The 13,792-nt window shown below is 25.3% G+C and overlaps 1 protein-coding gene and 1 long non-coding RNA gene across 4 annotated transcripts in view; both read left to right on the top strand.

Annotated features, from left to right (window-relative positions):
- The first annotated feature begins 2,680 nt into the window (after window positions 1-2,680).
- LOC135931996 (uncharacterized) lies at window positions 2,681-4,573 on the top strand. 2 transcript variants are annotated; one of them, XR_010573246.1, is made up of 7 exons: window positions 2,681-2,777; window positions 2,862-2,927; window positions 2,973-3,033; window positions 3,242-3,356; window positions 3,398-3,525; window positions 3,570-3,641; window positions 3,720-4,573. It is a non-coding gene; the product is annotated as an uncharacterized LOC135931996 (long non-coding RNA). The 2 variants fall into 2 exon arrangements; XR_010573245.1 differs by having other exon boundaries at window positions 2,973-3,106.
- A 1,219-nt stretch (window positions 4,574-5,792) lies between these two features.
- Window positions 5,793-13,792, top strand: part of LOC135931167 (hydroxyproline dehydrogenase-like) — a 34,608-nt gene continuing 26,608 nt past the window's right edge. Inside the window, exon 1 of one of the 2 annotated variants that reach the window (XM_065468078.1) lies at window positions 5,793-6,265. In XM_065468078.1, the coding sequence (XP_065324150.1) occupies window positions 5,888-6,265 (378 nt within the window). In that variant the 5' untranslated portion in view covers window positions 5,793-5,887. The remainder of the gene's footprint in view (window positions 6,266-13,792) is intronic. The other variant, XM_065468077.1, reaches the window with a different exon arrangement.

Below are 13,792 nucleotides of genomic sequence, written 5' to 3'. Positions count from 1 at the left end.
TCCGGACTACGGTCATCAAAAAAAGATCGGTCCGACAATCGGTCCGGTCCCGGTCTAAGACCGATAGGACCGGACCGTTGACCTTCACTAGGCCCAAACCAAATCAAAAATTACCGAAGAAGAGAGCATAAACGACCAATCCAAATCATAAAACTATTAAGTGGTTAGAGCTTCCTTTTAGATATGATGGCAGCTTGATAAGTAATTGAGAAAATTAGTGTGAGATATTAAATTTATAATAGATTATCATCCATTTTAAATGATATATAATATATAAATGACTACAGAGTTGACCATTATTGTTTATCTAAAAAATGCAATCATATGCTCTCAGCCGTTGTTAATAATCTTAAATTACATAACAACACAAATAATAGATGCTGGTTAATTTGCAATAATAGACATGAAATTCACGATGTAAACTTTTATCAGAATATATTATGTTGGATAAATTGATAAAATAAAAACATTAAAAATCTTTGGAAGAAATAATTGTGCAAATATATTGAAGCCTTGAGTTATTTATACGGCAAGGATGCCATATTAGAAATGAAACATTTTGGAACTATAAAATAAGGACCAGAATGTTATGATGAAACAATTAAGATTTTATATATTGTCGCATCACCTCTAGTTGGTATATTATATCTTAAAATAATAGTAGTTTGTAAAAATATCAAAAATATACTTGTATTAAAATTTAGCTCAAAACTGTTTTTTGAAAAATAAAAAAATAGAACTAAATAGATGGCCTTAAATACTTAAAAGCAAATTGTTACTATATTTATTAACAAAAGCATTTATTAGTAAAATTCATTATAATAATAGCTGTAATTTATTATATTTGTCAAATACGTCTATAAAAGTGGCATTTTATCTAATAATTTATAAACAACTGTATATAATAGAGGATTACTATATGTCTTCTTACTTACTTTTTATTATTTTTATTATTTTTATTTGGACCTTAAAAATATTTTTAGGAATAGGTATGATAATAAATTTAATAATAAATATAGAGTTGATTAGTCATTTTGAACTCTGCTAATTACAATGTTAAATTTGTAAATTTACAATTAAATATGATTATATTTATTTAATTAGGTTATAAAATAATTTAAATAAATAGTCAATTAAGCTTCAACTGTTAATGCTAAATTAATATTTAGTGAGTGATATATATATTCTATTTTTAACACAAAATTTGATTGCTAGCGGACATAGTGAAAATATAATTTATATGTTCTAATTTAATCTAATATTTAAAATAGTATTCATTTAATAAATATTTAGATAGTCTTATTAATTTTTAAATGATAAAATTAAATCTATATTTTACTTACAGAATTATAAAAGAAATCTTTCAGGGAGCAAAAATTATTTTTAGTTCAAGGGGTTAATATTCCATAAAAATTTTTTTTATTTGCTTCAGGGGGCTATTCAAATTTTTCAGGGGGCTCGAGCCCCTGCCCCCCCTAGCGACGCTACTGCTATTTGTTAATGATACTAAATACCGTATTTTTTTTAATATTAAACTATCATATCCCTAAATTCTGAATCAGAGTATAAAGTTTTAAATTTAGAATATAGATCATCCGGTATGTAATTAAGAAGTAAAACAACCTTGTCAGCATCGGATAATGTTGCATTATTTATAAAAAATGTGATTCTTTCAATATATAAGTCACTTACTATATTCTTCTTGGGAAATTTTATAAAGAAGTTATCATTTATAATGATAAAGTTAATTTATTAATTTTCTTATTCTCCATTTATTTTATATATAAATTTACTTTAAATTTTCAGGAATATACAACATATTTGTAAGAATTCATTATCATCATAAATATGAAATTTTCCATCTACTAATTCATAGTAATGTAACATTTCCCTTAAGTTAGTAAATTGAAGGAATAAGTCTGCTGAATTAGGGACATTATAAGAATCAATATCGTGGGTACCCACTATCCAATATAAAAATTTACAAATTGAAATGTTGGGTATAAAATTTAAAATTTTAAAGATGTACATATTGTATTAAATCTTTTTTTATTTAAAAAATCTTCATATAGTAATATTATATACCTTTTATATACATTAAGATAATTTTATACTATTTATATTTATTTTTTATATTTTTCTTACCATAATAAGATATGGAAGAAAATGAGTTTTAACGGGGGCGCCATGTTAATTTAAGGTTTATAACTAACAAAAGTAATAATCTCTATCTTCTTATATCTAAAAAAATATATATATGTATATAATAAAATATAGATAATAAAATTTGAATGGCTAAGTTAAATAAAAAATAACACGAAGGTTATATAAAAATAAAAATTAGTTAAACCAAAAATAAGAATAAAAAAATACAAAACAAATTTGAATCTATTAACAATAGTACTTAATTACATTCTGATTAATTCTTTTCTCAAGAATGATTTCTATATTGTTTGACATCGTATGAATTTCCTTAATTATGTTTATATAAAATAAAATATTCTAAACAATTAATTTCACCACGGACCAATTACAGAATTGTACAAAATTTTTACGATGTGTCTCGATCATAGGCACATAAATCAATTTATGACGTTTTGAGCCAAGCCTCTTTTAAATATATTCTTCCCGTAGTCTCGAATTATTATTAACTTTATACGTTTTGTCGCTTTACGAAAAGGTGAAAAAAGGTGAAATTGAATTTACAAGCTAAATACCATTTTTCAATAATCAACCCAGCATAATACTTTGAGTTTATATAAATAGGAAGTATAAAGGTAACCAATTTTTTTTAAACTATTAATTAAATATGACATGGAGATATTTTATGCTATTATAATTACATAATTATATTTATATAGTATATAAAGGTGCATATAGTAATATCAATCAAAAGGGTCACATCCTACCCAGACCAAATCTGATATGTATTATTATGATATTTTGTTTTCTATTATAATATTAAATTTTAGTAGATCAACTTGCCCATAAATATAGACCTTTCAATACTTCATTCAGTCTATAGGAAATATTGTACATATTCTCCAATACTAATATTTTAAATATTATCTTAAATAAAATTAAGATATATCATACATTCAATAAAGTATTATTACTTTAAAAGTATTTTGTAATAATATTATACTTTGGCTCTATTATTTGAAATTAAGATATAATCTTAGTTAAGGAAAATTATTACTATTTTTTTTAACAAAATATAATCCACTAATACCTGTTTCAGATGGCTATGCCTAATCACTTTAAAAAGCATACTGCTTACTTTACATACACAAATAAACCATGCCTTGGACCCTGGATTGTTAAGAACAATTTTACTATATCCAAAGAATGCACGAGTATATTAATTATAGATAAATTTTATATTAATATATTATAGATGCAATCTGCCTTCAAAAAAATTATTTTTCTGTATGATGCTAAAGAATTATAAAGCTATTCAAGATGATATTCCTATTCTCACCCAAGAAGCTGTTGTCAGTTAAAACAATTATGCATTAATTCCATGTAAATATAATATGATTAATACATTTACTATATCAATTATAAAGTTATTCAAGATGATATTCCTATTCACACCCAAGAAGCTGTTGTCAGTAAAAATAATTATGCATCAATTCCATGTAAAATTCTATATTAATAATAATCATTATATCAATTTAATTGCAATGATATTCAAAATTTATTTTCTTTTTAAATAGATCAATCACAATTCAATTTTCAAGATTTATTTTTTTTAAAAAAATCAATTTATAAATTAATAAAATCAAAATATAATAATGACTTTTTATATTCTAATAAGTATTTGTACATTAATGATAAATTAATATATTATAAATGCCATACAAAACATTGTAAAGGGAGGAGGATTTTAAATACTCATTTTATAATGACACAAGCATATTGATCATAGATGAAGATATAAATAATACGCTCATCACGATCAATATGCTTAAAACAGAACTTATGTTAAATCAAAATATCAGTATTAGAAAGACATACAGAAAGGTTATGAGAGACAGAAAACTCGATCCTTTCTGTATGCAAAACCCCAAAACGTTACCTACCTTTTTATCAGTTAAATCCATTATGGGACGTGTTATTCAATTAACACGACACCCCCTTCCCCTTTCAAATGGTGATATTATATTAACCCAAGAGCACACAAAATCACATTTAAGTTTTTTTAAAACTACAATGTCTACTTTTGCCATATATTCTTTTTTCACGATTTTTCCTCCGTCATGTAATTATATTAATTGTTCAATAATTTTCATGTTGTCAATAAAATAACAGCTATTAGTCTAAGTATTTATATTCTAGTCGGGTCATACAGAAGTGGTATACGCCAATTACAATATTATGGTCGTTCTTACATTTATAGCCTAATTTTATATTGTATTTATCCACAATTTTTGTGATTTTTTATTTATTTATTAACGTTTTGTATTGCATTTATGCGCATTTTTTATCCAATTATTTTTTTCTGTATTTAACGTTATTCGTATATTTATACTAAATGATACCCTTATAAATAATGTATTATAAGATTATATATTTATTTGTGAATCCAATATTATTTAATAAAATAAATTAATATCCTTTATTGCTAATAAATGTATAACATTGCAATAAGTATTAATCCAACGATAAAAAATTTATTCAGGTATTTCCTACTAAGTTAGGTAACATATACTAATAGAATCTCAAAAAAATTAAAAGATGTGAGGAAATCTGTTGATTATATAAATAAGTATAAATCCAACGATAAAAAATTTTTTCAGGGATTTCCTACTAAGTTAGGTAACTTATATATACTAATAGAATCTCAAAAAAATTAAAAGATGTGAGGAAATCTGATGATTATATAAATAAGTATAAATCCAACGATAAAAAATTTATTCAGGGATTTCCTACTAAGTTAGGTAACTTATATATACTAATAGAATCTCAAAAAAATTAAAAGATGTGAGGAAATCTAATGATTATATAAATAAGTAAAAATCCAACGATAAAAAATTTATTTAGAGATTTCTTAGTAAGTTAAGTAATTAACATATACCAATTAATCATAAAGCAATATATTATATAAACCAATATATATTTATATATCGAAATATATTATAAATAATTATAATTAAATTTTATATATGATGTAAATATATTATATTAAATATATATTCAATTATATTCAATATATAAGTAAATTAATATATAAAATATATTATACTAACTATGTTAATAATATTAACTATTATATTAAATTTAAATATATTGATTATGTTATATTAAATACTACAAACAATCATATATTTAATTATTTTATATATCAATTAATTTAATATTAAATACATATATTAAATATTTAAATATATTATAAATATTTAAATTTTATATATGATGTAAATAAATAATTATATTCAATATATATATACTAACTATGTTAATAATATTAACTATTATATTAAATTTAATTATATTGATTACATTATATTAAATACTACAAACAATCCTATATTTAATTTTTTTATATATCAATTAATTAATAAATATTTAAATTGTATTATTTACTTTATTAAATTACAAATTTCTAATAATTCGTTACTAATTTAATATTAATTTAAATTATAAAATCTCTCTCATATGTAGTAACCGATTGAAATTTTTTGGCGGCCATATTTTAATTTTATATTTATAATTTAAAATCTCTCGCTTCAACCTTTAGGGGCCATATTGGTCGCCATTTTAGCTTATTTGTATTTTTGATACTTTTTAATATTCGAGACAGCGGACCCAAATCATTATTTATATCCTATAAAATTAAGCAGTTGTAATAAATTATTAAAAGTAGGCATTTATTTTAGAGTCTATGAATCGAATATCTAAATTTTACTTTTTTCTCGGGCCCTTAATTTCTCACAAAATTCCTTCAATAACCAAACCAAAAAATTGTTTTAAATTAAATTTTACCACCTTAAATAGGCCAATTGGAAATATTTATCTGGTTAACAAAAAAATAATGTGTAGAACCTTTTACAACACTTATACATATCGAAATTTATCATCTCTCTCTGGTGCATCTTCACTCAATGAACATAAGCTGTCTTCTTCTATATTGCCCTATATAAAGTTTGATGACAATCCCCCTTTGGAAATGTACAAAGATGTATCCACTTTTGAATTGCTTAAAACTTTATTTGTTATGGAACTTTGTTCAATACCATTCCTTGTCAAAAATGCTGATAAGGTAATATTTTGTATATCGTTTACATACAGTTTAAAGTTTACCATGAACCTTTATAATAGGGAAATTATCTTAAATAATTAACTTTCCAATTTAAATGATAGTCAATATTTTATTCAATATATTATTTTTTGGGCTTTTTATTTCTTGCAAATCCATATCTAGAACTAGATATGAATAGAGAAATAAAAACTATATCATAAAGATTATTTCAAAGGTGTCAAAAAAGAGTTTATTAACATATAAATAAGCATATCTCAAATGAAATCCCTTCTTAATGTGTTGATGTATCTAAATAAAATTGAAAGATTAGATATGATTAGTGAAGATGAATGACAGGATTCTGGACTGGACCTATGTTCTGGGCTCTGCTTAGAGATACAACTATCTTAAAACCTGTGGGCATTAATAAATTTTTCAATTTGCCTGGATGCTCAAAATCTAATATTCCTTAAAAATCAATATATTTTTATTTTTAACTTCAATTTGTATTTTAATTTTTTTGAGAAGGTTCCTCAAAATTTTTATAAAACTTGAGCCCCCACCCCCACCCAAGTGACACCATTTCAAAGGACTTATTAAAAATATCATTGCACTAAAACATTGCATAATTTACAAAATAGATAATGTTAAATTATAAGCTATAGGTGTGGGTTGTGTTTATTTTGCCCATTCAGTTTTAATCAGGCCACAGACTATTAAGCAACAGTCCTAGGAATATTGTGTGTACAAGTATGTGCAGTTTGCCCACACACATGTGAAGGGATCCATTTTTTCTACACCTTAATTAAATATCCAGTTTTAAGATTTGAGGAAAATTTTGCATAGCTATGTTGTATCACAATCAGAGGGCAAAAATGTTCTTTATAATGTAAATTATAAGCTATACGCTTTATTAATGATGAATTATGCATCACAGAAACTGCAGCACATTGCTGTTAATATAAACAAAAGCATAACTTGATTACCATTTTTCAAATTTTTTGGTGGATGTAATAAAATATTTATATGTAAGCTTATGATCATTGATAATAACAGACCTGGGATTAAGTATAACTTTTTTGACTTATACCAAACCCAGAAATTTTTTGCTGATCAATAATCCTGCCAGTTTTGTTTTATTATTTTTATTTCAATATTTAAAAGAAAATGAGGATTTATTTTTGGCCCATTGCCCAATTAAAATTTTTTAAAATGATTTGAGGGGATTTGTCAGATTTATTGTTTATTTTCATATAAAGATAATATTGCATCATTTTTATTTTATATTTCATAAATAAAGGCAGGAATGATTAAGAAAGTGTAACTTTTGCATTCATATTAACTCTAGGCTTAAAAATACCATTTTTTTACTCTCACTCATTTAAATTTGATTTTTAAATTAATAATATGAAATTAATTTGTAACAATTTCAATTTTATGTAAATTTTATACCTACCTATTAGCTATATTTTAATAATTTAGTCAACATTTTAAATGTTTTGTATGATTTTCAATCGTTAAATAATTAAAAAGCTGGATTAAGTGGGGCAAACACAATCACATTTTGTATAAGTATTGGTGATTTTTTTGTCAAATTACTAATTTATCAACCTTTATTTGAATATAAGCATATTTATGATCAAAATATAAAAAAATTAAATACAAATTTCTACATTTAGCAGAAGAATCTATTTTATTTAAGTTTCTTATCCTTGGAAATAAATTTTGCAATTCATGCTAAAATTCTACCTACTATCAATGTGGCCTTTAATAAATCATGTTAGTGAAGAACAATTTTTTTGCCAAGATTTATTCATTAAACTAAAAATTCCTCTCTTATACCACATTTGAATGGGGAATTGAAAATATGTTTATATATTCTTTCTAAGTTTTTGCTTGATTGGAGTTTAAAAATTTAAATAATTTTTTGATGAGATAAATCTGATAAAATATCAGGAAGAATTTAGAGAGTATAACAAATTTTGCAAACATATTGATATTTACATTTATAAGATTAAAGCTATCTACAACTTTCAAAATGTATGAACTTGCTTTCAATGTCATAGCCTTAAGATATATATATTATCATATCTTTTTCAATTTGGACAATGGCTTTAAAATATTCTGGGCAACTTTTTACATGCTTTAATTTTTTCTATATCAGAACATTTGCTTAATGAAGATTTTACAATTGCACCATAAAATATGAATGAAATATTATAGATTTACAAATCCTTATTGGTCTGGGTCTATTTTTAAAAAATAATTTAGGGATGGGCGCCTAATGATATAAAAAAATCGGGCCAGTTTGACTTAAATTTTAAATAGGATATTAATTTTGTTGATTATTTTTAATGATACCCAGCGCCAATATTTTTTATTTGTAGATATTCTATTTTTCTATATTTAAATAAATTCGGGCCAGGTGAACTAATAAATTTTATTTCTGGTCAGGCTTTTTAGGAAATAAAAAAATTTATTCGTCATCAAAGTCTGGTGGTTAGGTCTCCATTTCCCCAGTACATTTCAATGGCTTCATTTCACACTTGGAAACTTAAATACTATTGATTCACATCATAAAAAGTTCTAGATATTTGTAGTAGAAACGCTCAAAGCAGCTCATATACAGCATTCCACTTAATACCACTCGAAAGCTGTTTAAAAAAATCTTCGTCGCTCTTACCTAAACCCAACCCAGAGTACACAAATGACAACAATATGACTCTTTTACCAGATCAAATAATTCCAGCCTCAGCCACATGGCACCTAGGTTATGAATGATTCGAAACAATACCTAGTTCTAATTTAGCCTCTTACCAACGAAGAACTAAAGAAGTGTTATCGGTCTTCGATTTTACTGTGAAATTGTGACACTGTCATCATGCGCCCATGATGACACCCATTTCTATACCCTAGGTTACTGCCCTCTACCCTAAGCACTATGCCATCAATTCAATCCCCTGGAACCGAAGTATACCCCTCGTTAGGATTATATTAGTGTAGATTGTTTTGCCCGATTTTTTTCTGTCAACTCCATCAGGAAAGAAGAAAAAAACCATTAAATATAGCCATCTAAATAATCTTTTGTTCTTTCCAGTAGCTTCAGATTCGTGTGGTTCATTTGGACTTCACCTAAAATTATTCAAATCAATAAGATAAAGGTTTGGTTTGATCACAGGTGATCCAAAAGAGGGTTTCTACTTGCGAAAAGAATATCGATCGAAATTTGCCGATTCAAGTATATATCTATCTATACACAGATCAGTAAGCCCCGCCGACTTAACTTAAATTGTTTTTTTTATAAATTTATTATATTTTAATAGATGGTATATAATATTTTTATACATTTTTAAGGCGTTTTTGGGCAGATTTTTATTATCAAAAAATTAATCTTTTGGGCTGTATTTATGAATTTTTGGGCAGAAAATTTATCAAAATGGGCAGTATTTTTATTATAAAAAAATTAATTAATGAACATATTCATTTTAAAATATTGAGCAGTAAAAAAAAATAAAGTTGAATTGTAACTAAAATTATTCGGTATAATTTGAAATTTTTTTTAGTATTTATACAAATATATTTTTATTATAGTCTATCAAGTTTATTATATGAAATGTTAAATATAAAAAATTATTGAATTAGTAAAAATATAAAGAATGAGATATGTTATAGAATTGCAGTTTTTATTACACATTGTGTAACTGGGCAAATCTAAAAAATAGAAAATAATTTAATGCTAATATCTAAATATTCAGAGTTGTTAACGCTCCTTTTTAAAAGTAGCTAGCTCCAGCTCCCGCTCCTACCTTCTCAAAAGGAGCTAGCTCCCGTTCCCGCTACTATATTTTTAAAAGAAGCTAGCTCCCGCTCCAAGTAATGTAAGGCCACTCCATAGTATACGAAACAATCATATTTTTTTTATCAAAAAGCTTTATTTATATTAAATGATTTATCAAAATATTTCTAACCTTTTATTAGCTTTTAAAAGTAATTATTTTTTTAAATTAGAATCTAACAAACATCCACGCCTCTCCCCTAAGACCTGTTTTGCAATACTAAATAGGCACTCCACAGGAGTACTAGGGAGAAGCGTGGTATTGTATTTTATAAAGATATTTTTTAATTTAGGGAATTTGTCAAAAATAGTAATTTGGTATAATATTTTAAAAAATATTTGTCCAATATATTATCTCCTGATTATCTATTTCATGGGATCTAAAAAAATCTTCCAAATCAATTTGTATTTAAAAGAAAGATTTTTTACTTTTAGATGCTTTTTTAGATTGAAGCTGCTCACTTTTGAAAATTAAATAGTTTTATTTAAACACAAAAAACATTTTGCCCTTAAATTTGTTTGATCATTTGGATCAACATCTTTTAGAAGTTTAAAATATTTTTTGTATGATGGAAATGGAATTTCGATTTCTTCATCTATGATCTCTAAATCCATAATATCTAAAACTATTTTTTATTATATATCTATAAAAATGAATATTAATATAACTTACAAGATTTTCTAAAAAATTTTTAATATAAAAAGGGAAACTTGATGTTTAATATTTAAAATGACTACGAAATGTTTTTTCTATTGCCCATTTAATTAAATTACTGCTATTTTGATTAATTTTGCTGCCCATTTCTTATTAAAATACTGCCCAATTAATTTGTCGTAATTTTTTTAAAGTTTTATTAAAAAATTTAACTTATTGTAAATTTCAAATTGAAATAAAATTATCGTTATTTGAAAAAATTTTTATATCTAAGCATTTGCAGTTTACCTTAGCATTACATTTGTAGTTTACCTTAGCATTTGTAGTTTACCTTGGTATGGTTTTGTTTGTATTTCCTATTTATTAAAATTGCTTTATTTTTATTAAGTTTTTAGAAATGTATAATTATAAATTATATGTGCGTTGTTTGCTCTGACTTTGTGGAATTCATATTACAATACAATTATTTTTTCGGATAAATCAGCGTGATAGGACAATACAAATAATATTTATAATCCTATGTTAAATTTAGAATAATATGTAATTCAAATCATTTCTCTATATTTTGATTTAAACACTATTTAAATTTGTATTTTACCCAAAAGACAATGCGTAAAAATAGAATGTAATACAATATTCCATAACTGTTATCATATTCGATAAAACTTGTATATGGGTCATTCCAAGAATGAAACTTAGCATGTTAGTTATTTATGTTGTAATTTTTAATAAAATCAAAATTTTAGACCTCTAACTAAACCAAATCCAAAGATATACGCCCTCAAAGTCCAAAATAGCGCAATGCCTGATTTCATTAAATTTTATTTTTATAAAAATACTTAAAATAGAGTTACAAATTATATGATTTTATAGCCTTATTTTACATTGGAAAATATTAAAAAAAGTGTTTTCTTATTTCCTGTAAAAATAAAAATTAAATTGTCGGAAGGGATTTTTTATGGGTGTTGATATTCTCTAGAAATGTTATTAGTTATTACCTTTATATTTAACTGTTTAATCAAACATGCCATTGGTATTTGTTTCAACTCTCAATTACCCAACCTCACCTTTGCTCTGGTTATATTGTTCCTCGATTCGAAGGGACGGCACAGCCTGTGCTACCGTTCATGCAAGGGATGTATCCCTAGGCACAACCATTACAATGACTTTATTTAACAATCCCATAAATCTGCCCAGGTTCCACCGATCCTAGAACTATTAGTCTTTTTAGATCTGATGGAAAATGCCCAGATGGCATAATCCAAATTCCTTGGAAAAGAGGTCAATTTATAATTTGGAATTCCTGTATAGATCCTCTGCTCCTACAAATATTAACACAAACATCTTAGATATCAAAAAGCTGTCTAAAATAAATAAATATTCCGGAATATTCAATGAACACATTTTTATACCTATAATCTCTATATTCGCCATATTTGGTTGCCGTTCTTTAAACTTTTTAAAGAACTCGGTTTACATATGATCTTAGAGAAGGTTTTTACCTTATACAAAGACTTTCCATCGCCATTCATAAATCTAATTACACCAGTTTCATTGGAAGCCAACCTAATTTTTTAAAATCCTTTTTACATATTTTTTTTTGTTGCACATTATAAGAGACCTGCAGGTCCATTCCTATTTTTTTAAAGCTACCCGGCTATGGTATAAAATTTTTTTTAAAAAACAAGTCAAATATTTTAAATCGCTATTTTTAGCTAAAAATGAAAAATAAATGTAATATATTTAAAAAATCCGGGCAAGCCTTTAAATATAAAACCTGAGTTGGGCCGAAGATTTTTTTTAAAAAAAATAGGGGCCGGGCCATGCAAATGTTACTTCTGCAGGTCTCTAATTATACTAACATTTACATTGTTTTTAGATTATAATTTGCTTTGATTTATATTTTCGAATTAATAAAAATAAGATTTGTAATATAAAATAGATGACATTATTCTTAAAAATCATTATAATGTTGTAAAAAAAATTTCGGCAGCACTTATGTGCGACAGGGCTTACTGTAAGATGTAACAAAAATCGGGCAGCACTTCCGTGCGGCATAGCTTACTGTAAATTGTAACAAAAATCTGGCAGAACTTCCCTGTGACAGAGTTTATTGTAAAAATATTAACGCCAAGGTGGCTTACAGATATGATAACTTTGGTAATCCCTTTTTATATTCAGTCACCTCACTTAAGAGAAATTTGGTATCCCTTGTTTTATATTCAGCCACCTCATGAGGACTTTAGTATCCCTTTTTTAATATTAAGGCGCCTTAGTTAAAAGGACTTTGGTATACTTTTTTTAATATTCAGCCTCCTCACTTAAGAGGACTTTGGTATCCCTTTTTTAATATTCAGGCTCCTCAATTAAGAGGACTTTGGTATCCCTTTTTTAATATTCAGCCTCCTCACTTAAAAGGAATTTGGTATACCTTTTTTAATATTCAGCCTCCTCACTTAAAAGGAATTTGGTATCCCTTTATATTCAGGCTCCTCAATTAAGAGGACTTTGGTATCCCTTTTTTTATATTCTGCCTCACTTAAAAGGAATTTGGTATCCCTTTTTTAATATTAAGACTCCTCACCTAAGAGGTCTTTGGCATCGCTTTTTTAATATTTAGGCTCCTCATATAAGAGGACTTTTATATCACTTTTTTATTATTCAGACTCCTCACTTAATACGACTAATGTATCCTTTTTTCATATTCAGCCTCACTTAAGAGGACTTTGGTATCCCTTTTTTAATATTCAGGCTCCTCATCACATAAGAGGACTTTGGTATCACTTTTTTAATATTCAGCCGGCTCACTTAAGTTGACTTTAATAAAGATGACACAAAATTTAAAGTAAGAAAAATTACACAATAAAATAATGAATGCGCAAAATTAGCTTCCCCCCAAAAATTCATATATATATATGACAAATAAAATATATTTAATAAAAATAAATTTTATTTTTTTTAACCACTAAAAAAAGGTAATTTTAGATAATGTTAGCTAAAAAAGAAAAAATATTGAAAATATTTAAAAAATATTTTTTGAGCCCCCTGAGATTGTAAA

The sequence above is a fragment of the Gordionus sp. m RMFG-2023 genome, chromosome 1 (assembly GCF_954871325.1).
Source record: "Gordionus sp. m RMFG-2023 chromosome 1, tfGorSpeb1-WG-v2, whole genome shotgun sequence".
Lineage (NCBI taxonomy): Eukaryota > Metazoa > Nematomorpha > Gordioida > Chordodea > Parachordodidae > Gordionus > Gordionus sp. m RMFG-2023.
The sequence above is the reverse complement of the archived record's forward strand: the minus strand, read 5'-3'. Positions and strand labels throughout refer to the sequence as shown.